Here is a 27,289-nt window from a genome sequence, read left to right as displayed (position 1 = left end):
CCCGAAGACGCGGTCATGCCGGGCGGGGCCGAGGCAGGGGAGGCCGAGGAGGAGGCTGGGGCCGGCTCCGGGTCCGAGGCGGAGGAGGACGCGCTGTGGGAGCGGATCGAGGGCGTCCGGCACCGGCTGACGCGCGCCCTCAACCCGGCCAAGCTCACACCGTATCTGCGCCAATGCCGGGTCATCGACGAGCAGGACGAGGAGGAGGTGCTGAGCACCTACCGCTTCCCGTGCCGCGTCAACCGCACCGGTGAGCCGTGGGGGGCGCGGGGTCGGGCCTGAGCTGGCGGTGCCGGCCTTCCCTGGGGCCTTCTTCGGGACCGTCGGTCCAAGGGCTCCGATCCCCGGGGCTTCGGTCTCCACATCGGTAGAGTGGGATGGTTGGTGTGCCCACCATCCTCCCTCCTCCTGAACCACAGCGTGACCCAGCGTGTCCGCGGTGCCTAGACCGCGTCTGGATTTTTCTCCCATTTCCTGGGCCCCCCTTAGAGCACGGGGCTGGCTGTAGTTGCCGGTGCGGGCTGGGCTTGGGACCTCCCGATCACAGCGGGTGGATTCGGCAGCTTTCCTGTGTCCTTTGATCTCTTCTGTTCTCTCTGCTCCCCCCCCCCGCCCCCCACTTCTGTGTGCTACACACTCCTGGGAGCGTTTTCCTCAAGTGCTCAAGGCCCGTCTCAGCTTTCTGAGGGTGCCTTCTCCCATAAGTTGTGCCTTTGAACAGAGCTGGCAGAGGGATGAGGGTCTAATGGTGGAATTTCAGGCGTTGGTCAACGAGAGAAATATTTTTCTTTGCGTTTGGGGATGGAGGGGGCTTCCCTGTGCCATTGAAAAGGCAGGCTGCGTTTGCTGGCCCTGTATCTGTGGGGGCCGCAGGCAGCGGCTTGGGGTGCCATGGAGGGGGTGGGTCCTGGCTTTCCTGGCCGTGGCAGACGGGCTCTCGCCGCTGATGTGTTGAGTCAGGCCCCTGTGTGTGTCACCGGTTCAGAAATCTGGGGAACGTGGGCCCTGGAGTATGGCGGGGTGTGGGGAAGGGGGGAGAAAGCAACTAGGCACGGGGAGAAGCCCTCACCTTGACCCTTGGGCACCGCCCCCACCCCACTTCCCAGGGCGCCTGATGGACATCTTGCGTTGCCGCGGGAAGAGGGGCTACGAGGCCTTCCTGGAAGCCCTGGAGTTCTACTACCCCGAGCACTTCACGCTGCTCACGGGCCAAGAACCTGCCCAGCGCTGCTCCATGATCCTCGGTGAGTGGGTCCGCAGTGGGTGCCAGCGCCTCGGACACCAGTGCAGAGGTTCCTTACCCCGTCCCTGTCAGGGAGGCACTCCCATTGTCGCTGTTGAACAGATAGGGAAACTGAGGCACAGAGAGAACTGTACCGGTTTGCCCAAGGTCCCCCCAGCAGGCTGAGTGTGGGACTGCGATTCTAATGCAGTTATAGTCTAAGTTCAGAGCCCACACTTAATGCAGCTCTTTCCCCCAAAGATGTGTCAGGCATGTGCCAGTTTACAGTTTCTTCTGTAAAAAATTCAAACACTCCAGGAGACTTGAAAGTAAATAGGAAAGATCTTTACTTCTTCCTTCAGCTCTGCTCTGCCGGTATCAGTGTGGCGAGTTTCCTTTCTCTTTGCAGTTATACACACAGACACACACGCAGGGAATCATCTTACATGTCTTGCTCTGTGTTTCACTTTTTCTCAGAACAACTGATGTTTGTGTTTCTTCCACATCTGTTACACTTGTTTTAAATGACTGCGTAGTGTTTATTAGTGACGTGCCAGTCATTTAACCCATCCCCTGTGGATGGACATCTAGGTTGTTTCCAGTTTGCACCATTACAAACAATGCTGGGAACATCCTTCTAGGTGCATCTTTGTGCAAATGTGTGTCTCAGGAGGAGAGGTTCTGAGAAGTCAAATTTCTTAGAGAATGTGTATTTTAAAAGTTAAATCAGCATACATCCCTCCAGCAGTGTATGAGTGCCCATTTTGCTGTACCCTCATTCATCCTGGGGATCATTTAAAAACATTTTATGCAGTCAGATATGTGAAGAATAATGTTGTTGTTTTAAGTTTGTACTTTGTTGAGAGATGTTCACAGCTTACTAGTTAGTCAACCTTGGGCAAATGGCTTGACATTTCTGTGCCTTGGTTTTTCTGGCTTTAAAATGCGTACAATAAATAGTACCTATCTTAAGTGTTGTTTTGAAGATTAAATAAATTAATATATGTATGTAGACCAAAGAATAAAGTCAATTGTTAGTGGTACTACTATTATTGCTATTATTATTGCTAGTGAGTTGGGACGTATTTTCCTATGTTTACCAGCCATTTTTGTTTTGGGATTTGCCTATTGATAGTTTTTGCCCACATTTTTATTTGGTTGTTTGCTTATTGATTTGTAGGAGCTTTTTATATGTTGTGGCTCTGAGTCATTTGTTATATTTGGTATATTTTCTCCCACTCTGTTACTTGTCTTTTAACTTTGTTTCTTATATCTGTAATGGTTTAGAAATCTCTTATAGCTCTTTGATTTTGTGCCTTGTTTAGGAAGGCTTTCCCTGTCCCCAAATTGTAAAAATTGGTTCCAGTTTTCCTTCTAGTGTTCTTCTGGTTTGGGTTTTTCTGTGCAGTCTGTCATCCCCTTGGATTTTATTTATTGACTTTTCAATTTTATAAAATCCCCTTGGATTTTATTTTATGTCTTTTCTCTCCCCTGCCCCTGGCAGATGAGGAAGGGCCCGAGGGCCTGACCCAATTCCTGATGACAGAGGTGCGGCGGCTGAGGGAGGCTCGCAAGAGCCAGCTGCAGCGGGAGCAGCAGCTGCAGGCCCGGGGCCGGGTGCTGGAGGAAGAGCGGGCAGGGCTGGAGCAGCGGCTTCGGGAACAACAGCAGGCCCAGGAGCGCTGCCAGCGGCTGCGGGAGGACTGGGAGGCGGGCAGCCTGGAGCTGCTGCGGCTTAAGGACGAGAACTACATGATTGCCATGCGCCTGGCACAGCTCAGTGAGGAGAAGAACTCGGCCGTGCTGCGCAGCCGAGACTTGCAGCTGGCGGTAGGCCCTGGGGAGATGGGGGGTGCTGTGGGAAAGGGGCAGCTTTGCAAAAAATGACGGTCATATGGAAGACAGCCGGTGTCCCAAAGCCACCATCTGTTGCATGTTGGACTGTGGGCAAGTCCCTTCCCTGCCCTGTGCCTCAGTTTTCTCATCTGTAACATGGGAGTGTTGATTTATTACGGGAGCATTTGTTTCATTGAATTATGACTGTGGTTTCAACTGGGAGCGATTTTGCCTCCCCCCTCCCGCAAAAAAAAAAAAAAACATTTGGCCATGTCTGGAAACATTTTTGGTTGTCACGACCAGGAGTGTGCTGTTGACATCTAGTAGGTAGAGGCCCAGGATGCTGCTAAACATCTGAATTGCACAGGACGGCCCTCCACAACCCAGAATTGTCCAGCCCAAAATGTCAGCAAGTGCTGAGCCAGAGCAACCTTGGGTTACGAGGATTCCTTGAGTTTAAGTCACAGGATTTAAGACATGTACAGTGCCTGGTACAGAGCCAGTGCTCAAAACCTGGATTATCGTTAGCCGTTGTTATTGATATCATTATTAAGTGCTACTCGATGCCACACAGGTTACGTGCATCCTGTCATGTAATCTCACTAAGGCACCGTGTGCCAGGTTCTCATTTTGAAACAGATACAGGTTTAGGATTGTAAAGGGATTTGCTCAAGGCTGCAGATTGGGAAATGGCACAGCCTGGGTTTGAACCAGGTCCACCTGGCTCCAGCGCTGGCCTCCGCCCCATGATGCTGTTCTGTTTGCTCCTGTCCAGGTGAAATCTCACCTAATTCTTTTCCATCAACGAGTGAGGCCATGCCTCTTACAGGCTGAGAAACTGAGCCTCTCTTTCCTGGTTCCTTACTGGGACTTCGCATGGGATTTTACTGCTGCAGAGAGTTGTCCCAAGGATCTGACGATGCCCACGGCACACAGTAGGCTCTCCCCAGTCATACCCAGAGAGGTTCCACAGGGGGGATTCTGACCGTGGGATTTGAAGCCCCCTGACCCCATGAGCCTCAGCTGTGGCTGGAGCACCCCAGGGGATGACAGGTGCCCGTGGGTGATGGGTGGCACATGTGAGGCTGTCAGCGCGGGTGCACTGGTGCGCTGGAGCCTGCGGCTGTGCGTGCTGGGGGTTTGATGTCTGGGGAAATGAGTCCTGACTGGGGGTGTTGAGGCCACAGGTTGACGGGCCCAGGCTGCCAGGCCTACTTTAGCCTCAGCTTCCTCATCCTTGAAGCGCAAGGTCATGGATGCAGATGACCTCACAGCAAGACAGCACCTCCTGTGCAGCAGGCATGGTCCTCTGGGCTTGCCGTCCATCAACTCCTTTAATTTCCCAGCAACTCCACTGGAATGGGGGTTGGGGGGAACTCTGTTATTATCTCCATTTATGGATGAGGAAACTGAGGCACAGAGAGGTTGGTTGGAGTGCTTTCCCAAGGTTCGAAGATTGAGCATTTCTGACTTTGCTCTGGGCACTACTGGGAGTGGGGTGGGGTGGGGTGGGCTGGGGGCCGGTGGGGAGAGCCTGCTCAGAGAGGACAGCACGATGGCCACCGGCCCCCCTGGGTGTTGGGAGGGGCTGTGGCCTGCACGGTTGGTCTCACCTTTGTGACTGGGGTGGGGGATGCCCTGTGTGCGTGTGCAGCTGCCTGGAGTCTCCTGGGGTTGGGTAGCGGGATGTAGAAGAGGTGTCGGAGGTTCTCTGTGTGTCTGCGGTTCAGCTGTAGGTGCGCACAGTATGGCCCTAGGGGTATGGAGATCTGCCAGTAGGCAGATAATAGCTGCTTTTTCCCAGTTTAGCGATGGAGGGTAAGGGATGAAATTCAATTAATAGATAAGCTTTTCTTTAAATGTAGCTACCCTACATTTGCCTTAACTTACTGGAGCTTTTTGGCAACAAATTAACAAAGGCTTTGCCGATGGAAATGAACAGAGCAGCTGATGGTGCTTTTCCCGGCAGCTTGGGTTCCCTCCCCCTGTGGACGGGTGTGTAGTGGCTGTGATTTAATACTGTGTTTTATAAGGTGCAAATGTAATGAACTGTTACTCCTAAGCAACATAAACTTAAAGGAACGAACGCTATAATTTTGTGCTAAGTGAGTTTGTACACCAGGATTAAATGCATCCGTATTTCTTGGCGTTCAGTGGAGACTTCCAGGTGCCCCGTCCCCTGAGCTCATTGGGGGAGCCTGCTGGCCGTGGGTTGGGCGGGAGGCCATGGTGTGTGGCTGCGGTTTGCTGGAGAGGGTGTGACCACATTTGCCCTTGTAACTAGCTGTCTTTCTCTGGCAGTTCACAAAGCGTGTTTTGTGAGGGGAAAGGAATGTGAGAGTCATGAATTTCTTTCTGAGTCTTCTGCGGAGGAGGAGTGGGGGTGTTAATTCGTGGAATGGCCTGACCCAGCCTCCAGACCCTTGCGTGTGTGTGTGTCGTGGGCGGGGGGAGGAGGGGGTTGCCATGCAGGCTCTGGGGGTGTGGGGCTGCAAGTCCTTTCCAAGCGAGGCCAGGGCACTCCTAGGGCACCAGATGTCAGCATGCCTGAGTATAGCCCCAGAGGTCATTGTGCCCTTTTTCCAACAGTGACTTCATTTTGTGGCCTGCCACCTGCTTCTCCTCTTGTCACTGTCTAGCCATCACAGGTCTAGCCACCTGGACCTGCTGGACACCAGACCCCGCATGAATTTGGAAAATCACTCTGGCCGAGTGCATTCATAATCCAGCAAACTGGCCGTGCATATCTGCCGTCTGCCAGGCGGCCACCACCCAGCCGCCCACCCAGCACCCTTGGCCAGTTTCTGGCTGCCCACACTGAACCGGTGACAGTTGGGGTCCTAGGATTTTATTTAAAGCTGTAAAGATAGCTGCTGTCACACCCTCAGCAGCTCCATAGTTTAAAGGCCTCCGTCCACCTGCTGTCTTGTTTGATTCCTGCAATGACTTTGGGAGGCAGGTGGTGGAGCAGGGGGATTGAATGGGCCTATTTTCCTGATGGGGAAACTGAGGCTCAGAGGAGGTAAGTGACTTGCTCAGGATGACAGAGGGTAAAATGGTACAATTGAAATATGGATCCGGGACTTGGAATTCATGTTGGGGTGAACCAACCTCATAATCTTCCCAAGTGGAGGCTCTGGTAGGAATATCTTTAAGGGAGGGTGAGACTCACATGTGTTCCATGAGTGTATGTTGAGTGGGGAGGCTGGGTGAGAGGGGGACATCCTGGCCCCTGGGCTGGGTGAAACCCTCAGAATCCTCCTCCTTCTTCCCCCCACAAGGAGATGAGGAGATTGAGGCACAGAGAGGGGCTGTGACTTGCCCAAGGCCACACTGAGTTAGAGGCCGAGCTGGGCCCAGCCCCTGGGTCCTCCTCCTTCCCCTCCGTTATGCTGGTCCTGTGCACAGTGTCAGAAGTGTGGGACAGAAGAGCGTGTTATATATGGCCCCTCCACCCACAAGTCCTTGAGGCAGATTCCCCTGGGAGGGTGGCTTGGCCTTGCTGCCTCCCTTCCTTCCTTATTGTATTTGTCCAGCCTGTCCCTTCTTCCTAGACACGTCTGGGGAGGACACCTGCTTGGGCCTCTCTGGGAATCGGGGAGGCACCCAGGAATGTGGGACAGGACCTCTCCTCTCTGGCCTGGCTGGTACTCCCTCCCTGAGCTGACCCCTGTCCTGGGCCCCAGGTGGACCAGCTGAAGCTCAAGGTGAGCCGGCTGGAAGAAGAGTGCACACTGCTGCGCAGGGCCAGGGGGCCGCTCCCTGGGGCCGAGGAGAAGGAGAAAGAGCCTGACAGCGCGGACCTGGTTTCCGAGCTGCGCGCGGAGAACCAGCGGCTGGTGGCATCGCTGCAGGAGCTGCAGGAGGGCCTGCAGCAGGTACGGGGTCGGGGGTGGGGGCGAGTGGGGGCAGTGCTGGGGGGCGGGGGGAGGCCGACCCTCCTGCTGCTCGCTCGTCCCCCTGAGGCCTGGAGAATGAGGATTCTAGATCCGGGGATCTGAGATCTGGAGGGAATCCTGGCTGGCCCCTTGTCTTAAGCTCTGAGTGGAGGGCCTTCAGTGCTCAGCTTGCGCTGGGTGTTGAGTCTGGGGTCTGCGGGGATGGGGGGTGGGGTCGGGTGGGGCAGGAAGCCTCTAAACTCACTGAAACTGGGTGCCTGATTTTGTGTGTGCGCATTTTTCCGGGGAGAGGGCCTCAGCTTTCCTTGGCTTTGTAGAGGAGTCTGACCCTGGAAAGCTTGAGGCCCCTGGGTGGCCCCGGAGCTTGCGCAGGGTCCTGTGGCAGGTCAGTGGCACTGTGGGCCTACCAACTGGCCACTGCTCCTCGTAGGAAGTGGGGGAGGGAGCCGGGGCTCTGGTGTATTTCACAGGGTTGGGCGCGCCGGCTGGGATGTGGGTCTGTGGGCTGGATCTTAAGCCTTCCGTCTACCTCCCTGGGCCAGGCTCAGACCCTGTGAAGACCCATTGTCGGGGTGGGGGGAATAGGCCTTGGAAATATTACCCGTCTGCTGTCCTGGGTGGCAGGTAGGGCCCAGAGCAAGAGAGAACAGGCCTGGTTCTTGTTGAAGAATAAGGTCCTGGTCCAACTTGTCTGAGCACGCCCTCATCCACTTACCTCATTTGTACCCCCAGATGCTCCCTGGAGGGTGGGCAGGGCTGTTGGCGCCACACACACTCTACAGAGGGGGAAGCCGAGGTCCAGAGAGGTCAAGGCCCTTGGCCAAGGTGGCAGAGCTAGTAGGGTGGGGATGAGGGCTGAGGGCTGTTTGTCCCCCTTACCCCACACTCAGGGTGGGCCCTGAGCCAGCGGCTGAGGCAGCCCTGAACTCTGACCCCACAGGAGGCAAGCCGGCCAGGGGCCCCAGGCTCAGAGCGCATCCTCCTAGACATCCTGGAGCATGACTGGCGGGAGGCGCAGGACAGCAGGCAGGAGCTGTGTCAGAAGCTGCACACCGTGCAGGGGGAGCTGCAGTGGGCCGAGGAGCTGCGGGACAAGGTAGTGTCCACATCTCCCCCCTCCCCTCGCACCTGCCTTGCCCCCACCTGCCTTCTTCTTTTTTAACATCTTTATAATTGCTTTACAATGGTGTGTTAGTTTCTGCTTTATAACAAAGTGGATCAGTTATACATATACATATATCCCCATATCTCTTCCCTCTGGCGTCTCCCTCCCTCCCACCCTCCCACCTGCCTTCTTGCTAACCGCCTGGGGAGGGTATCACCAGTTTACTTCAGCCAGCCTTCCCCCAGCATCCGCTGTACGCCAAGTCCTGTGCCAAGAACTGTGCATTCATTTGCTCTCAAATATGTATTGAGATCGATCGGTGAACGGAACAAAGGTCCCTGCTCCTGGGGAGGGCAGATTCTAGCAGGGGAGACAAACAGGATGCCATACACGTAATCCGCAGTCCATTACCTCATGTCACAGAGGGCGATGAGTGCTGTGGAACAAGTAAAGCGGGGTAAGGGGGCAGATTGCACTTGAAATGGGGAGGCCCAGGTTGGCTGGGACGGGGTTGTTATCCCCATTTTTACAGATCAGGCAGCTGAGACCCAATGAGGTGATGTCAGTCAGTGGCCCAGGCCACCCAGCTGGGGAGGTGGGCACTCATTATTGGGGCTCAGGCCTCTCTCCCTGGACCTGCTGGACACCAGCTGGTTAGCTGCCCCTGTCCCCAGCCCTGGGGTCCGGCCTGGGCGTGTCCCACCCCGCTCCGCCTGCCCACAGTACCTGCAGGAGATGGAGGACCTGCGGCTGAAGCACCGTACGCTGCAGAAAGACTGTGACCTGTATAAGCACCGCATGGCCACCGTCCTGGCCCAGCTGGAGGAGATCGAGAAGGAGCGGGACCAGGTGAGCCCGGCCTGCAGTGTGCCCGGCCCTGGTTTTCGTCCAGGGGAAGATGACGAGAGGCAGACAGGACTGGAATTGTAGACAGAGATGAGCAGTACCCTTATCAGTTTAGGAGGGGACAAGTAGGCCAGGAGAAACAGACAGGGGGCCTGAGATGTACCAGCCCACCCCCTCAACACACCTGCCTCACTGGGCTCTTGTGACAGGTATGAAAGTTGGTCCTGGCGGCCTTTGCATCTGAATCCCTTGTTCTCCCTGCCTCAAGGGCAAGGTGGGAGGTACTTACAGATATTTGCTGGTGAAGAAATCCTCAGAAGTTCTGGCTCCCAGGCCCTGGGTACCATAGCCCTCATCTCCTGAGGCCATAGGGTAGGCTGAGGACCTCGGGCCAGTTCCTCCGGGCCCGCAGCCCTCCTTGCGTGAGGCTCCCCATGCAGCGGGAAGGGCAGGAGGTTTTGTCCTTGGACCACGTTTGAATCCCACTAGAGGAGTTGAAGTGTACACGTGAGAATGGGCCTCAGGACCCCCTGGAGGGCCTGGTGAAAACGCAGATTTGAGGCGTCGTCCCCAGACATTCTGATTCGTGTGGTCTGGGGTGGGCTCAGGAATGTGCGCTTCACCTGCCTGCTCCCAGCCTGTGGGTCTCTGGCCCCAGCTCCCTCTGAGACAATGGGTAGCAGGTCCTGGCCATGGGCCCAGCTCTCAGGGACCCTGGTCTTCACTGTGGGGAAAGGCACTTCGGGTACACTGGGCTGGATTTGAACCCTGAAGGCTGGGAATAAAGACCCCTGCACCCAGTGGGTCCCACAGAAGAGTTCTAAGTTGTTTTGGGGAAACGGTATGCGCCTGGACTCTGCAACTCTGTCCCTGCTGGCTTGGTGTCCATGTCTGTAAAATGAGAATAGTGAGAATCTCTAAGTCGGAGAGTTAGTGTGAAGATTAAATGAGCTGATACTTAACACAGAGGGCCTGGCACCCAGGAAGTCCTTAAGAAACGTTAGCTGCTGTTCCTGTTGCCACCCCCGCATCTGAGAGGTCAGAGGCCAGGACAGCTGAGCCGATGTGGCTCTTTCAGCTGCTGGCCCAACACCCTCCCTGCCCTCTCTCACCAGGCCATCCAGAGCCGAGACCGGATCCAGCTGCAGTACTCACAGAGCCTCATCGAGAAGGACCAGTACCGGAAGCAGGTCCGGGGCTTGGAGGCCGAGCGGGATGAGCTGCTGACTGCGCTCACCAGCCTGGAGGGTGCCAAGGCCCTGCTGGAGGTGCAGCTGCAGCGGGTCCAGGGTGGCCCCTACCTCAAGGTGAGCAGGGTCAGGAACCCAAGCTAGAGCTCTTGGCCAGGGTGGGACCTGGTGGGAGAACTCAGCCGGGGATGGGGACAGGGGGGACCCACTGGGAGTCCTCAGCTGGGCCTGGGAAGATGCAGGTTCTGGGAGGAAATACGTGGGTCTTGGCTGGAGCCCTCACCCAAGGTCAAGAACATGCCAGTCTTGGAGGGCCCTGTTGGCCAGGGTGGACAAAATGTTGCTCGGGTAGTTGTGGGTTGGATATCAGGGAACAGGACAGGAGCATGGGAGTCTCTGAGTTTCTGGAGTTGCACCTGGGGCACAAAGGATAGTTTGAAGCCTGGCTTAGCATATACTTGGAGAAGCCCGGCTGCCCGAGGGCCTATGAGCATCTTAGAATGCAAAATGTGGGCCCTAGAAGTCCCTCAGAGACCAGCTAGTCCAGTTCCCTCATTGCACAGGGCCCAGAGAGGGTCAGAGGCTTGCCCGAGATCACACAGCCAGCCAACAGTGGAGCTGAGCCCCCAGATCCCTTATAAACCAGACACTGGCTCTCAGATCTCTGCCTGGAACTCTGCCTTTTCCTATCTTGGGTTTGCTTAAAGATGATCAGTTGAGTTTAGTGCTTGAAGAAATAGAACAAAGGAAGTGTGAATCTGTGATTTCTGACTTTTAAAAATCCTCAGTGGCTTTTAGGTAAAGGCAAAACCCCTTACCGTGCCCTAGAGGCCCTACAGGGTGCCCCTCCGCCCCTGAGCCTGGTTCTCTCGGTCTCAGCCTTTTAATTCCTGGAATGTGTCACAGTGCTGCCTCAGGGCCTTTGCACATACTGTTCCATCTGCCTAGACCATCCGCCCCAACTTTCACACCTCCTTAACCTTGAGTTCTCAGTTCCAACCACACTTTCTCTGGAAAGCGCTCTTATGCCCCCGGCTGGGTGGGGCCTTTGAGTGCCTTCCCCACCCTGGCTACCTTCCCGCCTGGCCCTCCTGGCCGCTGAGGCTTACTTCCTTCATCTATCTGCTTGTTTATAGCTTATCTCCTCCACTAGGGTGTGAGCTCCACAAGGGCAGAGATCCAGCCCTCCTTCCCCACCACATCCCTGTTCCCAGCAGGTGTTGAGAAAATGGCAGGGGCTGGCCCTGGCCCAGGGCTGCTGACCTCTCCCCACCCCCTTCCTCTCCCAGGCCTGCGCCTCTTCCCATTCCCTGTGCTCCAATCTCAGCAGCACCTGGAGCCTGAGCGAGTTCCCCTGCCCGCTGGGAGGCTCTGAAACAGCGGGGGAGGCGGCTGTCACAGGAGGATCTGAGCCCCACACCTCGGTAAGACACCTGCCCTAGCCCGGACATGGCGGGTATGGATGGCCGTCGTAGAATTACTGACACGTAGAGTACTCTTCAGTTTGCTGACAGTTCGGTTTCACACGAGAGGAAATCGAGGCCCACGAAGGCCAAGTGCCTTGTTTAAGCGCGCGCAGAGCCAGCTCAGTGCTGGGCCTGGGCCTGGGCGCTGGGAGACCTGGGGAGCCACTCACATGCCCATAACCTTGCAGAGCCTACCCCTCGGCTCTGGGCCCTAGTTCCCATCTGTGAAATGGGCACAAACTAGGTACGATGAGTTGTGGGCAGGTCCCGTGGGGGTGATCAGGCCCTGCTGTGGCTTTGCAGGAGGAGGCCACAGACAGCGAGAAGGAAATCAACCGGCTCTCCATCCTGCCCTTCCCCCCCAGCGCGGGCTCCATCCTCCGCCGGCAGCGGGAGGAGGATCCCGCACCCCCTAAGAGGTAAACAGCTTCCTCCCAGGATCCCTGATGCCAGAGTCAGGTCCAGGCTGTCACCTCCCTTTACTGCCCTTAAATGGCTGGAGCTCTGGAAACCCAGGTTGCAGGAGTCATAGGCATGAATGAGGTCAGGGGTTAAGACAAGGTCAAAGGGCAGAGTGGGCTCAGTCCCTGATGAGCACCTTGACATGAAAGTCACTGGGGGTCAAGCCTCAAAGATCCTTAATCCAGGGGGAAGCCTGGGTGGTTCAGGGCTAGGAGACATGGAGGAAGTTCCCAGGGGTCAGGGACCTCAAGCAAGAAAGTCAGGCCCCAGATTCAAGCAGCAGCAGAAAATGGGGGCCAGAAAAACTGAGCCGTGTCACTGATGGCAAGACGAAGGGCAGGAGACGCCTCCTGGCATGTGTCGCCCGTCATGGGCTTGGTCCGATGGATGAACTTGCCATGATAGGTGTGTGATGGGGAGATCATGGTCTAGTGTTGGAGGGAGGCAGAACCCAGAGTCACGAATGACGAAGGTAGAAAGTGAGGCTGAGATGAGGTGTGAGAAGTCAGGGCAGCCTTCCGGGAGGGGGTGGCATTAAAGGACAGGCTAGGGCATTCTAGGTGGAAGAGCCGGGCAGAGATCAGGATGTTAGCTTCTCCAGTGTGTTTAGGGGACTGGGTGGCACGAGTGCACTGTGCCTGAGATCGCTCCCGGGGTCTAGCCTGCACGTGCTTGGGGGTTGCAGGACATTTGGGAGGCACTGGAGCGCCGTGCTCAGTGCAGGCCCCTCTCGCCCTCTCTCTGCGCAGGTCCTTTAGCAGCATGTCGGACATCACAGGTAAAGGCCTGGGGACTCCGTGGGGAGGGCTCATCTGGGGGCCCACCTGAGGGCTATGCTGCCTGCTCTGCCCTTGGCCTGCGTCCCCCTCCCTGAGGCTTTGCTGTCCTCTGGCCGGGCAGGGAGGCTCTGCTTGGGAGGCCCTGGGGGAGTTGCTTCCCACCTCTCACCCCGAGCCCACCCTGGTCCTCTCTCCTGGTCCCGGCTGTGCTCTATGGGGCCCCTCAATTCCAGCCTGTCCTCCACCCTCTTCTGGGAAACTGAAGGGTCGCCCTGGTCAGCCCGGGCCCAGCCCTGAGCCCCGTGAGTCCAACGTGTTCCAAGGGCCTCCAACCTGCCAAATCCCCAGGCCTCTGGGCCATGGGCCATCCCAGGGCTTGAGGGGCTCAACCCCAGGCCCTACCCCATTGCTCAGTCTGGCACCCCTAAACCTCACTCCTCCTCTCCAGGGAGTGTGACGCTTAAGCCCTGGTCCCCTGGCCTCTCCTCGTCCTCGTCCTCCGACAGCGTGTGGCCTTTGGGAAAGCCGGAGGGCCTTCTGGCCAGAGGCTGTGGCCTGGATCTCCTCAACAGGTACTGCAGCTGCCTGGGGTGGGGGTGTGTGGAGCTGGGGGCTAGTTCGGGTTCCCAGAGAGGGGCGAGCAGGGGTGAAGCCTTCGCCTCACGGCTGTCACACCATTAAGGTCTTTAGACAGAGTCGCACGTCGGATTCATATGCCGTCACCGCCGCTTATCGTCTGGGAGACTTGGGCTGGTCCCTTCACCTCCCTGGGCCTCAGCTTACTCACTGGCTAGAGGGCCACAGTGACGTCTTCCACAGGTGGCGTTCGGAGGTTCAGGACTCGTGGCAGCAGAGCCCCCCACTTTGCCAGGCGCGTGGTGGGTGGATGGTAGCTGTTACTCGTGCTGCTTGCCTGTCCTCGCGGCTTGGGGTTCCCAGCGGGACTGAGCCTCCCAGCACAGTTCACGCTGAGGGTGGGGTGGGGCCCCTGCAGCTGGGCTGGCCCCAGGCCCACAACTGAAGTCATGCATCGCCTCGGCCCAGAGCGTGCTGCAGGCCGTGTGCTCTGTCCGTCTCGGTGGATGCGTGGTCTCCCTGCTCAAGACTGTCCGTGATCTCAGGAGGGCAGGAGATGGAGGAGGCCGGTCTGAGAATGTGGCCTTTGAACTCAGGAGCAGGCATGGGGGTGCCGCTGGGTGACGTGGAAGAAGAGAGAACAGAATCTGTTCAGGGATGGACCTGGAGTTTGGTGGTGACTGGAGCGTGAGGGTGGGGGAGGGGAAAGGCGAAAGGCTAGGGCAGGCTTTGTGAGTCAGGATGGGGAAGTGTGGATTTTGGCTTCTGCACCCTGGGAGACCTGGTGGTGGCTGGGGGAGCTTAGCTATTACTAAATGCAGGGCCGGCTGCTGGCTGCCTTACAGCATTCCCTCTGTCCTGGGAGGCAGGCGTTATTATGATTACCCCTGTTTTGTAGAAGAGGAAACCGAGGCTCAGAGAGGTTAACTGACTTGCCTGAGGTCACACAGCTGGGACGTGCCAGGGCCAAGGTGCAGAGTGACCTGATCAGATTTGGGTTTTGGAGGGGGCATAGGAAGCGCTGGTGTCAGAGCTGGAATGCGGGGGATACTGATCCCAGAGTGCAGGTCACAGCAGAGCCAGGGGCCTCCTGCCTCCTGGAAGCAGCTTGGCCAGGCCCCTGCCCCCACTCTCACCCTCCGGCACAGGGCCCAGTGCGACATTGTTTCTCACTGTGCAGGACGTGCTTCTGGGGGAAGGGGCGGAGGCGCCTCCCTTCCTGCCTGCCTCGGCCCTTCCTCCCTTCCTCCGCTCAGGCCTGCAGCAGGGGTCCTGGCTGCTGTCCAGGGGGCGCTGGGATGCAGCAGAGGGAGCTGGAGGTTCTGGCCCAGCCCCCACCTGGGCCCCATGATCACGTGGGGCCACCCCTGCCGCCCACGAAGTTCCTGGGGAGGAGGGAGATGGGGGAAGAACGAAGACTGAGGTGGACCGGGAGAGAAAGGGGTGGAGCGATGGGAGGTCAGGGACTTCAGCGCCCTAAGGGACTGGCGAGTGCTGTTTGCGTGTGTCCTGGGCTGGAGGCAGGGTTACAGCTCAGAGCACAGGGGGAAGAACAGACTTGGGAGCCAGCTGAAGTCCAGGCTCTGTCACTCGCTACTGTGGGGCCTTGGGCAAGTCATTTAATTTCTCAGTGCCTCAGTTTCCTGCTCTGTAAAATGGGTTCACAATAGTGCCTGTCCCCTGGGGTCATTGTTGGGGGTTCCGGTGCTCCTCCTACTAGAGCGCTTAGTACAGTGCCTGGCTCGCGGTGACGGGAAGCTAGCTCTCAGCTATTATTATTGGTGCTGTTGTGGCTTAACCCTCAGGGTAGCCCTGCAAGCCCCATTATACAGATGAGGAAAATGAGGCTCAGAGTCAGGAATGCGTCCCATGGCCACTTGGTGGTGGAGCTGGGATTCTGTTGTCCCTTCCTCCCGTCGAAGCTGCTTTAACCTCGCACCCGTGTTGAGTGCCCACTGTGCTCTGGGCATTTCAGCCCTCTGCTCTCACCTGCCCCTCTTGGCTCCCAGGGCAGGATGGGAGACATGGATGGACAGGCAGAAAAAGTGAAAGTGAGGTGCTGAATGGGGAGGGCACTGGGAGAGTACTGGGGTGCTGTCTCCCGGGCAGGGCCACCCCTGTCCGCGCTTGTCACGTAGACATTGGGTCTCCAGCACTGGCCGACCCTGCACAGGGAGGGTTTGGATAGGTCATCACCTGACTCCACCACTCACCACGTGTGTAACCTTTGTCAAGTTATAACTTCCCCAGGGCCTCAGTTTCCCTCTTCTCTAATGTGGGGGGAATAACAGGCGGCTCCTGAGGGTTGTCGGGAGGATTCAGTGAGGCAATCTGTGTGACATGCTTAAGTGTCAACTTCAAAGGTCCCTGGCCTGCCTAGGGATCTTCCCACAGTGCCCTGGGGTAGGGCAACACTCATCCAGGCCACTTAGCCCATCACTGCTCAGGGCTGGCAGAGTGAAGGACTTGGCCCCATTCCCCTGTGACCCAACTCCTGACCTGACACTGGGGAAGTGTCCTGGGATCCCATCCTTTCCACCCCCCACAGGCAGGGTTGGGGTCAATCAGAGTGTGCTGCCTGAGACCCAGGAGTCCTGAGAGGCTGGAGCAGGCAGCCCCTGCCCCCTACGCATTCTTTTCTCTTCCGAACCCACTTGTCTGCTGAGGCCTGGGGCTGAGGGACCTGGCCTGGACCCTGCCCCCAATGAACCGCCAGGCAGTAGCCTGGGGCTGTGGAGGCTCAGAGAAGTCACTTGGTCCCTTGGGGAGGTGGGCAAGGGCATCCTGAAGGAGGAGATGCCTGAGCTGGGTCTCAGTGCCTGAGCTGGGTCTCAGAGCAGCAGGAATTGGCAAGAAAAGCCTGAAAACCTGGGGTGGCTGAGAAATTGCCCTGATCCTGGAATTACAGGGACGGGAGGGGGCGTGCTTAGGCAGGGGTGGGTGGCGAGCAGGTCGGTCCTGGAGGGCCTGGATGCGGGCTGCCCGCTGGGCCCTCGACTGGGGAAGCTGTGATGGTCAGTTGTCTGTGGGTTTGAAATGGGTGGGGAAATGGGGCCACAGAGAGGTGACTAGTCCTGAATCGCACCTGATGACAGTGAATATCTATTATTGAGCACTTAGATTCACTGGGCACTGTTCCAACAACGTCCCATTTTTTTTTTTAAAGTAATTTTATTTTATTGATTGATTGATTGATTGGCTGCGTTGGGTCTTTGTTGCCGTGCACGGGCTTTCTCTAGTTGTGACGAGTGGGGGCTACTCTTTGTTGCGGTGTGCGGGCTTCTCATTGTGGTGGCTTCTCTTGTTGCGGAACATGGGCTCTAGGCACACGGTCTCAGTAGTTGTGGTTCGCGGTCTCAGTCGTTGTGGCTCACGGGCTCTAGAGCACAGGCTCAGTAGTTGTGGTGCGCGGGCTTAGTTGTTCCGCGGCATGTGGACCAGACCAAGGATCGAACCTGTGTCCCCTGCACTGGCGGGCGGATTCTTAACCACTGCGCCACCGGGGAAGTCCCATGGCCCATGTTTTAACTCATTGAGTTGTACAATGAGGTAGGTAGATGCAGGTGGGACTGCTGAGAACGAGGCAAGCAACCTGGCCGCCTGGCCCCAGAGTTCCTGCTGGTGCCCTCCATGCCACTTTTCTCAAACTCTTCTGACCACAGCCCTCCACGTGAGAAACCCAGTACATGTGCCTGAAGCAAAAGGGTTACAGGAAGATAGTTGGATTTACTTGAAGGGAGGCAGGCTTATGTTTTCTATTCCATTCCATTAAAAAACAGTGCTGGTCATGACCCAGTGAATTTCACAACCCATTTAGTTGGAAGGCCCTGCAGCCCTCTGATTTCCACCTCTACCTGCATTATCTCTATATTGGACCCTCACACCCACAGTGGGAGACGGGTGCCGTCATCGTTCTTGCTTTAGGGATGCGGGGACAGAATCAAGTGGCCAGCTCACTTGTCCAAAGCTAGGCCACAGCGAATGCTGGGGTTGGAGCTGGACTGTGTGGCTTCAGCCATCGGGCCATTGCGCAGCACAGCCAGGCCTGGCCTCAGGCCTCCTGTCTCTGCTGAGGCCTTTCTGTGCCACACTGATGTGGCCAGGACAGTCCCGGGGCTGAAGGAGCCTGTAAAGGCAGCCCTGATGCCTCTAGCACCGTGTCTAGCCCCAGTCCCTGGGGCCTGGCTCTCTGTTTGGACTGAGGGGGCAGGAGCTAAGTCGGACTCCCCAGGGCCAGGGTTCCCCCCCTGCATGGGTGCTGATTGGGTTAAGGTCTTTGCAGCCTTGCCCACCCCGGGCTGGCAGCAGGGGGCAGTGTGGCCCTGTGGCTGCAGCTGCCAGGGTGGGTGGGGAGGCGAGTGAACGCCTGGGTTCTTCCTGGGCCCCCTCTCCAGCTGGGGCACACCCATGGACCCTGGTCTCTCTTCTTCCCCAGAACTGTGGGGGCCCATGGGGAGACTTGTGGTCAGTTGTCACTTAGTCTGGCCACAGGGCCTCACCACTTCTCATCCGGGGACACGCAGAGCGCTGCCATGATGGGGGTTTGGTGACTCACTGCCCATGAGAGGAAGGCCAGGCGCCTTCATTCCGAGCCCTCCATAGGCTGGCTCCAGCGTGCCTTTTCTGGGAGTTAATTAGGGCAAGGAGCTTAGCACGGTGTCTGGCACATGGGAAGCACCCAGGGTTTCCTGCTACTATTATTGTTGTTGTTATTAAGTTCTTCCACACTGTATCCTGTATCCTGTCCTCCACACCTTTGCCCATGCCAGCTCTTCAGCCTGGAGCCGTGTGCTCTCTGTTGGGTCCCGAAGTGCTTCTAGTTTTCACCATGATGGATGTAGCCCAGCTGCTGCTTCCTCTGGGGAAGCCCCTTCCCTGTGTGCTGCCACCGCCAGCAGTAACCATCTCTGATCTGTTGTGATCTAAAGGTGACCTCCCGCCCTAGACTATGAGCATAACAAGCTTATATTAGTCATCTGCTATGTGCCAGACACTGTGTTTGGTGGTAGGGATCTGAACATGACAGCAGGCTTATTCTCAGGGCGTTCTTTCTGAGCGAGGCAACAAATGGGAAAATACAAAAACGTGGGGCTTCAGCAGGAAGCTCTGCCTCACCATGTGCAGGGGTTGGGGAGGGAGAGGTCGCTTTTGACCTGAGCTTTGAAGGATGAGCAGAATTTGCCAGGCAGAGAAGAAGGGGGTGGGCATTCCCTGCAGGTGCAGTGGCCCGAGGTGGGAGTCATGGCATCCTTGGGGAATCACTATGGTTCTCCAAGAATGTTGAACTGAATCAAAATACTGAACGCTAATTCCCATCTCCTTTCTCTCTTCTCAGGTCTCTGGCCATCCGACTGTCTGGCTGGAGCCCCCCGGGGGGGCCTGAGCCCCAGGACAAGGGCCTAGATGGCCTGTCGTTCCTCGGGGACAGCTGGTCTGGGGCCGTCGTTCGGAGGGTGCTCTCTGGGCCAGGATCGGCCAGGGTGGAACCAAGAGAGGTGAGGCCCCGCCCCTCTGAGCTGGGGGCGGGGTCAGTGCTTTAGTTGGGGATGGATACCCTCTGATTGGTGGATCTAGGTCACTGGGCGGAGTTTCTACGGATTGGCCGAAGCTGAGGCGGGCTCAGTGACTAGCGGCTGGTTGCCCCGCCTCAGCCAGCATCAAGTGAAATCTGATTGGGCAGGGGCTGGGAGGTGGGGCAGATTGACTGAACCTGGACACATCCCCACCCTTACACGTGGGAAAGACCAGACTGAGACAGGCTGGGTGAGGAGGGCAGTTGCCAAGAGCAGTGTCTGACTGGGCACCACCCTGTGAGGTGGGGGCAGCTGAATTTTGAGACATGGTCACCCCCACACCCGATGTCCTCCAGCCCCAGGGCTGTCTCCGGAAGCCCTGGGAAACTCAGTTCCCTCCCTGCCTGGGTTTTCTCCCAGCCAAGGGCAGAGGCTGCTGGCTTGGAGCGGGCAGTCCTGGAAGGCGAGGCCCAGCAGAGAACCTTGCCCTGGAACCAGACATCCACACTCCCTCTGATGGACTTCAAGGGTAAATCTGGCCTGGGGGGAGGGACCTAGAAGGTCAGAACTGAGGGCCCAAGAGAAGGCTCATCTGGTCCATAGTGTGGGTGGGACAGCCAAGGCCTGAGAGGGGGGTGCTCCGCCTCCTGACCCCTGGCAGTTCCCTTCCCTCCCACACCCCTGCCTTCTTGCCGGTTGTCCTTGTGCCCTTCCTCTGTCTTGTCCTCAGTAAACAGCTTACAGTGAAAGGAGCACTGGATAGGAGTCCAGAGACCTGGGTTTGGGTCCTGGTTCTGTCCCGAGTGGGCTTGGTGGCTTTGGGCCAGTCCCCCACCCTCTCTGGGCCTTGGACTCTCACTTTAAGAAGGGGAAGGTGGGGTCCTGGCCGCTCAGGCCTCGAGAGGGCCACATTTGTGGCCTCTCTGAGGCTGATGCCTGACTTTCCCCTCTCCTTATCCTCCTTGCTGCCCCCTGCCTGTCCATGCCCAGCCTGCCAGTCCTTCCATGAGGCCCTAGACGCCTGGGTGAAGAGGCCGGGGGCTGAGCCCTTCTACATTCGAGCCAACCTCACCCTGCCTGAGCGGACCGACCCCCATGCCCTGTGCGTGAAAGCCCAGGAGATCCTGCGGCTGGTGGACCCGGCGTACAAGCGGCGGCAGGAGTGGTTCTGCACGCGGGTTGACCCCCTCACGCTGCGGGACCTGGACCGGGGCACTGTGCCCAATTATCAGAGGTGACACTTCCAGCAGCCCTGGGAGCTGGGACTGGGATGGGGGACTCTTTCTCCCTCCTTTAGTCCCTCGCCATCCTCTGGGACAGGAATGGGGGGCTGGAGGAGAGAAGGTGAGGGGCTCCCCTTCTCCCTACAAACGCGTGACACGACCCCCTTACACAGAGCCCAGCAGCTCCTAGAAGTTCAGGAGAAATGCCTGCCCTCCAGCCGACACCGGGGGCCCCGCAGTAATGTAAGCAGGGCTGGGGGGGCAGGGCGAGGGCCTGGGGAAGGGGTACTGAGGGGGGCCCCAAAAGGGAGCAGACAGGCTCCATTATCCGGGAGCTGGGGGAGGAGACCCCCCCCATGCTTGGTGGCTCGTCTTCCTGGTGAGCTTCCTGGTTGCCTCTCCACCCAGACTGGTTGATCCTCTCCGATGTGTCCAGCAAAGAGAACAACAGGGCCCCCGTCTGGGTAGTTGAGAAGGGGAGGCGAGGAAGTGTGCCCGCTGCCCAGGAGCATGTGTGGCACGTGGTGGGCACTTAACGGAGCAACAGTCACACCCTTCTCTAATCCCTGGACCAGGGCTGGGCTGGGTGACGGCCCCCACCGTGCGCCTGGGCTCCGTGAGGCTCAGAGAGGCTAAAGCGGTCTCAAGAGCCCACGGTGCTAGAGAGAAGGTGGAGAGCCTGGGCTCTGGAGCCAGGCCACCCAGATTTGCATCCCTGCTCTGCTCCTTCTCAGCCTGTGACCTTGGACAACCACGGGACCCTCCCTTGAGGCTCTGTTTCCTCATCTGTAAAATGGGGGGATTATGCTGCCTGCCTCTTGGGTTCGTGCACGTGGGATCTAGTTAGTGTCTGTCACGTTGTAGGCTTTCAACACCTGTCAGCTATTGGTATAATTAGTGCTGTCCATATTGGTTTCTGTAATCTATCTACCCAAGGTCACATTGCTAATTCATTGGAAGAGACCCCAGAGTTTGTCTCTTATGTTTTATTCTGGACCTCGGTTTTTCAGTCTCTAAAGTGGGGGCAGACCTAAGGCTCCTCTAGCTCTAACTGGGTCTGACAGTCTTGCTTCCCTTGGTCCCTAGTGATGGTTGCCCTTCCCTGCCTTGGGGGCTGTGCTGGGCCGGGTGGGGGCAGGGGAAAGCCTGGTGGGGAGGGGGCTCTTGTGCTGACCCATGAGCCTGGACAGTAGTGGCAGCGGGGCCCTCTCTCCCTGAGGGTGGGATGGAGCTGAGCTCTCAGGTGCCCCTCTTTCCCTACCCGTTCCCCAGCTGAAGAAGCGAGCCCTGGACCAGCTGCGGCTGGTGAAGCCCAAGCATGTGGGGAGTCCTGCTGGGGACTCCCCGGAGCAGCTGCTGCTGGAGCCCTGCTCAGGTGCGTGCACAGGTGTGAAGATGCAGCCCGCGCTGCTCACGGGGCCCAGGAGTGTGCACATCTGGGTGTCCTCGGCCTTGGTGGGCCCTTTGGCCTGGAAGGGCCTGGGTTCCGGTGGGGGGCAGGGCCCATGCCAGGGGCCTGGTGGTAGATGGGCCACCAGGGTTGAGGGAGCTGTCTATGTCCAGGTGTGACTGTGGGTCTGGGTGAGTTTAGGGCACGCACGAGCACGGGCCTCTCCTTATCCTGCAAAGCATGCGTAGCTGTGTTTCTTGCCTGTGTGTGGTGGCAGGTGCCGTGACGACCCCAGAGGGAGTTTCTGGAGGCAGGAGGGTGAGGCCTTGGGCCAGAGAAGGGAAGAGGGGCTGGGGGAGCCCAGATGAGGGAATAGCAATTCTGAGGGGCAAGGAGGAGAGGGTGGTTAGGGAAGACTTCCTGGAAGGGAGGTTGTTTGAACTGGGGCCTTCACTGATGAAGAGGAGTTTGTGCCGGGCAGAAGGCACAGCTCGTGTGAAGGCTCAGAGGCATGGCTGCATGTACTGTGTTTGGAGGACACTGAGTACAGCAAGTGCATAACTCTGTCATGTGTGTGGCAGTGAGGAGGAGAGAGGGGAGAGGGGAGGGGGGAGGGGGGAGGGGTCCCCGGGGGAGGGGGAGGGGGAGGGGTCCCCAGGGGTCCCCGCCTACCTGGAGACCTGGGAAAGCATGACCTGGGCTCTGAAAGGAGAGTTAACTGGGCCACCCCAGGGCATGCAAAGGCCCTGTGACTAGAGCTGCTGAGCTGTGAGGCAGGAATGGAGTCTGTTGTGAGGGGCACTTGGCTCGCGGCTTCTCCAGGCCCCCGGCAGGTCTGGCTCACCCACGAGGAGGATGTGGTTTTCTTCCTGAGAGCTGTGGGGAGTCACTGGTACGTTGAAAGCAGGGGAGTTACAGGATCTGACCTCAGTTTTAAAGCGTCCCTGCAGCTGCTGAGAGGATAATGGCCTGTAGGGGACAAGGGTGAGGCAGGGGATGGGGCGGAGTCTCCTGCGAGGGTCCCAGGTCCCAGCGAGGGAGGGGGCAGCTCTGCTGTGTGTAGGAGGAGCAGCAGGGCTTAGGAAGGGAAAGAAGTTAGGGGCCTTGAGAGTATCAAGGGGACTGGCTGCCCCAGGAAAGAGGAGCTGGGGCCCTGCCTGCACCCCCATCTCTTCACACTGCCTTCCCTGCCCAGAGCCAGAGCGGAGCCTCAAGCCCTATAGCCTGGTACGGCCCCTGCTGGTTTCTGCCCTGCGGCCCGTGGTGCTCTTGCCTGAGTGCCTGGCGCCCAGGCTCATCCGCAACCTCCTAGACCTGCCCAGTTCCCGGCTGGACTTTCAAGTGTGCCCAGCAGGTGAGCCTGCACGCCCGGAGAGGGGAGGGCTGGGTGGCACCCTGGGGCAGCCAGGCCCACTGGCCCTTCGTTCCTACCTTTCCCTGCCTGTAGAAAGCCTCTCTGGGGAGGAACAGTGCACATCGTCAGCGCCCGGAGCCCCCAAGGCCCGACCTGCCACCCCTGGGCTGGGCAGCAGGATCCGTGCCATCCAGGAGTCTGTCGGGAAGGTAGGTGCTTGGGGTGGGGCGGGGGGTGCCCTCTGGGCCCAAGAGCAGAGTCTGAGTGCAGAGTGACCCTGGGCAAGTCCCTTTCCTTCCGTGGGCCTGTTTCCTCACCTGTGAGATGGGTGGCCTGGGGCAGTCGACCTCATGTGGGTCACCCTGGAGAATTTGGCTGGTACATTTCACCTGTTTGTCTTTGCCTTCAGACTTGCCTCTTCCCTGGGAGCTGGGGCTGCCGGGGTCAGCTCCATCCTACAGATAGGGAGGCTGAGGTCCAGTGGGGGGAAGTGACTTATTTCCCTGGGTCTTGGCCCTTCCCCTCCAGTTCTTTCCTTGTTGCCAAGGTCCCCCTGGATGCAGAAGCAGGACCCTGTAGGGGGCTGTGTTATGGGGCCCAGTCAGGGGGCAGGGAGCTTAGGGTCTCTGGCCTGAGAGTAAAATGTAGCCTTGACCCCCGGAGAAGAAGCACTGCCTGTTGGAGCTGGGTGCTCGGGGCGTGCGGGAGCTGGTCCAGAACGAGATCTACCCCATCGTCATCCACGTGGAGGTGACTGACAAGAACGTCCGGGAAGTCAGGTGAGATGGGCCGGGAGGATGGGAAGGACCCCAGCGCTTCCCCCTCTTTGGGTGCCTGTGTCTCTGTCTCTGTCCTTCTCTCTCCATCTCTTCCTCTTCTCCATCTCTTTGCTTGCCTTCTGTCTCTCTCTCTGTCTCCCGCTGTCCATCCTCTCCCTCTGACTCTCCTGTCTTACTCTGTCCCTCTCTCTCTGTCTCACTGTCTATCTTTATCCCCCACTCTGACCACCGCCCACCTTCCTCTCTCTCGGCAGGGGTCTGCTGGGCCGGCCGGGCTGGCGGGACTCAGAGCTGCTGCGGCAATGCCGAGGCTCGGAGCAGGTGCTCTGGGGGCTGCCCTGCTCCTGGGTGCAGGTGGCGGCCCACGAGTGGGGCCACTCAGAGGAGCTGGCCAAGGTGGTGCGTGGCCGCATCCTGCAGGAGCAGGCCCGCCTCGTGTGGGTGGAGCATGGCAGCGGCAGAAGCGGCTGCGGCAGCAGCAGCGAGGCCTGAGGAGTCCCCTCCGACGCCTGTGCGTTCCTCACGCACTTCAGAAACGGCCCCCGGCGGGGACCCTGGTGTGTGCAGTGGAGCTGGGTCCTCCCCATCCTGAGCCTTCCTAGACCCTGAGACGCTCGGCGTGGGGCCCTTGGCTCTGGGCTCCGGGCTCTCTCACCCGGAGGAGCCCCCGGGGCAGAGCTCCCTCCCATCCCTGTACTTGCTGCTCTGGGCCTTCCCGTGGCCCCGTGTCTCCACGGACCCATCTCATGGGTCTCATGCACACGTCTGTGTCCTCTCCCTCGTCGCTCACCTTGGAGCATCTGCGTTCTCACCCCTGTGCACTGGTTTGCACACCCAAGTTCCCATGGGGCCGGCTCGCGTCTGCCCCTCCCCCTGGCACACGAGGTCTCCGGGCTCCACAGCCTCTTCTGCTCACAGGAGCCCTGAGCCCGTCATGCGTGGTGCCCACCCGTCCAGCTCACATCTCTTGCGTATACCTCCACGGGGGCGTTGTGGCTTCCCGGGTCCACTGTCACCTGTGCCCCTCGTGTCTTCCTGTCACACGTGTGTCTGTGGTTCTCCCCTGTGTAAATATCATGCCCCCACCCCCGTGACCCTTGGGCACTGACCTGCGTGTGTTCCTGGTGAGCACGCCCAGGACCATGTTCTCACGGTGCCTGTACCCGGTCCTGCCTCCCGGAGGGACGGCCGGGGAGGAGGCCGGCTGCCCCGTTACCAGAATGTACAGCTCGTAGATTTTTAACGGGCCTTTTTCACTTAGAAGCTGCACATCATGGAGCATTAAACAGTTTGTCATAGAAGCTGGTGGCGTTTTGCTTGCTTGCATCCCTGGCCCGGGGCCCCCTTTCCATCCCCCGCACTTGTTGCCACCACGAGCTCAGGTTGATACCACCTTTCAGGTTCCCGCTCTCCCGTGGGGAGGGTCAGATTTCGCTCCTGACTCATCCCGGAGCTGCCTGCCATCTGTGCTGGCATCACCTTACCTGCCCCGGAGTGACTGGAGGAGGGCCCCACAGATGGGCCACCCCTGCGCTCAGCTCTGCTCGTGTCTGATCATCAAAGGAGTGTCCCCTGGAGTGGGGATGCCAAGCCAGCAGGGTGTGGTCTTAGGCTAAGGGGCCCAGCTGCTGACTAAGTGCAAACCCTCAGTGTATTACCAGGTCCCTGAAACTGCTTCACTGGACAGGGTGATCACCTCCAATGGGAGAAATCTAGGTGGCCTCACTGCAGGAGGTGCTGCTTGTGCTTGCGTTGTGGGATTCCTTTCTTCAGGAAGCACCTATTGGACTTCCATGCCTATATGTTCTTGGTCCTCCTGTGACTGTCCTCAGTCGCAGTGATGAATTTGGGCAGGCTCCTAGGAGGTTTTTGGGGAGTGGGTGTACTAGGTGGAGGGAACCTCAAGAGCAAAGGCTCAGAGGCAGAAAATGGGTTGAGATTGGCCACCTGGGGAGTGGTGGGAAATGAGGCTGAGAAGTCCAAGTCCAGGGGTCGGGGGCTGCTTAAATTGGAGGCCAGGCTCAGACACCAACTCCGCAAAGCCTGCCTGATTCTCCCAGCCCTTGGGAATTCTCCTGGGCCATGCCATGCTCTGCTTTGTGGCAGGATGGTGGGTCTCTGTGGGTGGCTCTGGGCTCCCTGGCCATGGAGACTGGGTCATGCTCATTTGGATAAACAAAGCTCCCCACTTCCTTGCTGTGTGCCTGGCCTAGTGCTTGGTCTATGGACATATGAGTCTGGGTGAAGATGCAGGAGCCCAGCAGCTGGTCCCATCTTAGGTGCCCTTTCTATGGGGGTGGAGAAGCCCACCAATTCTTTAATCGTCACCAAGTCTTCTTTTTGTCCCCATCTGACAAATGAAAGTAAAGTTCAGAGAGGTGAAGTAACTTGCCCAGAGTCACACAGCTAGGGAGAGCCCCAATCAGGATTTGAACCCTGGTTTGTGTGGCATGAAGCAGGGGCTCATCCCTTGGTGATGCCATTCTGAGAAGACAGACTGTGAAGGGGCCTGGCACGGGGCTGGCCCATAGAAGGGTGACTCAAAAGGGTTGCTTTTCCTTTCCTCTTCCTTTGTGGGGCTAATGCAATTCACCAGCCATCTGGTAGTTTCTTGTGTTTAATTAACAAATATTGATTGAGCTCCTACCATGTGCCAGCACTGTTCTAGGCACTGGGGATTCAGTGAATAAACAGAAATCCCTGCCCTGATATTCTCATGAGGAAGACAGACAATAAATAAAATGTACAGGATGTTGGAAGATGAAAAGTGCTATGGAGAAAACACAGCAGAAAAAGGGGCCTGCTGCGAAGGACGGGGGAGAAGGGATTCCAACTTAAATAAAGTGGTCTGGGAAGGCTTCACATAGAAGACATTTTTGTGTAAACTTGAAAGAGGTGAGGGTGAGGTGTATGGATCTCTAGGGAGAGACCCAGGCAGGAACAGCATGTGCAAAGGTCCTGAGGTGGGTGTGTCCCTGAACTGGCCAGAAGCCCACTGGGTCTGGAGTGAGGAAGCAAGGGGAAGATGGTAGGATATGGGTTTGGAGGTAACAGGGTCCCCCTTACACAGGGCCTGTAGGCTGGTGTCTGATCTTTGACTTTTGTTCTGAGGGAGGTGGGAGCCATCAGGGTTCTAGCGGAGGGAGGACAAGATATGAGTGACCTTGTACAAAACAAGACGGAGGTGGTAGCTGCAGAAGGTCCTCTGTCCACTGGCCTGGCTGGGAGAGAGGCAGCAATAAGGACTGCTGAGCAAGATGGGCTGCAGTGGGCCACGGCAGGACAGGCGCCCTCAGGGGCCTCCGGTGGGCCAGACGAGGGCCAGTGACCTGGGTTCTACCTGGCCCTGTGGCTGAGCTGCTGGATCATCTTAGATCATTCTCAGCCTTATGTGCCCAGCTATGAACTGGAAATAATTCTAACACTGTTGTGAAGACCAGAGGAACTGAGCTAACTACTGTGGGAGCCCCAGAGGCTGGGAGGCTTCCTGGAGGAGGGAACCCTTGAGCTGAGCCTTGAAGTCCAAATAGAATTAAGCCTGGTGGAAGGAACGTGGGTGAGGATGGTGGGGGCTGGCGAAGAGCATCCAGGGCGAGGGACAGCGTGAGCAAAAGCTGGGAGGCTGGACACCAGAAGATACTGGGTATTG

General features: G+C 58.0%; 1 protein-coding gene across 1 annotated transcript; it reads left to right on the top strand.

Moving 5' to 3' along the window:
- CARD10 (caspase recruitment domain family member 10) lies at positions 1 to 24,132 on the top strand (the record flags this gene model as incomplete). Its single annotated transcript, XM_082850983.1, has 20 exons — positions 1 to 250; positions 1,107 to 1,244; positions 2,727 to 3,052; positions 6,745 to 6,936; positions 7,898 to 8,053; positions 8,786 to 8,911; positions 10,024 to 10,215; positions 11,388 to 11,522; positions 11,868 to 11,983; positions 12,776 to 12,804; positions 13,254 to 13,377; positions 18,717 to 18,876; positions 19,315 to 19,423; positions 19,885 to 20,128; positions 20,291 to 20,360; positions 21,390 to 21,492; positions 22,703 to 22,861; positions 22,955 to 23,070; positions 23,528 to 23,640; positions 23,895 to 24,132. The coding sequence occupies exons 1-20, from the start codon at positions 16 to 18 to the stop codon at positions 24,130 to 24,132; spliced, it is 3,081 nt and encodes a 1,026-aa protein (XP_082707109.1). The 5' UTR covers positions 1 to 15.
- Positions 24,133 to 27,289: the final 3,157 nt, after the last annotated feature.

The sequence above is a fragment of the Leucopleurus acutus genome (assembly GCF_964270905.1).
Source record: "Leucopleurus acutus genome assembly, chromosome: 11".
NCBI lineage: Eukaryota > Metazoa > Chordata > Mammalia > Artiodactyla > Delphinidae > Leucopleurus > Leucopleurus acutus.
Note: the sequence above shows the minus strand (reverse complement) of the source record. Positions and strands in the feature narration are given on the sequence as shown.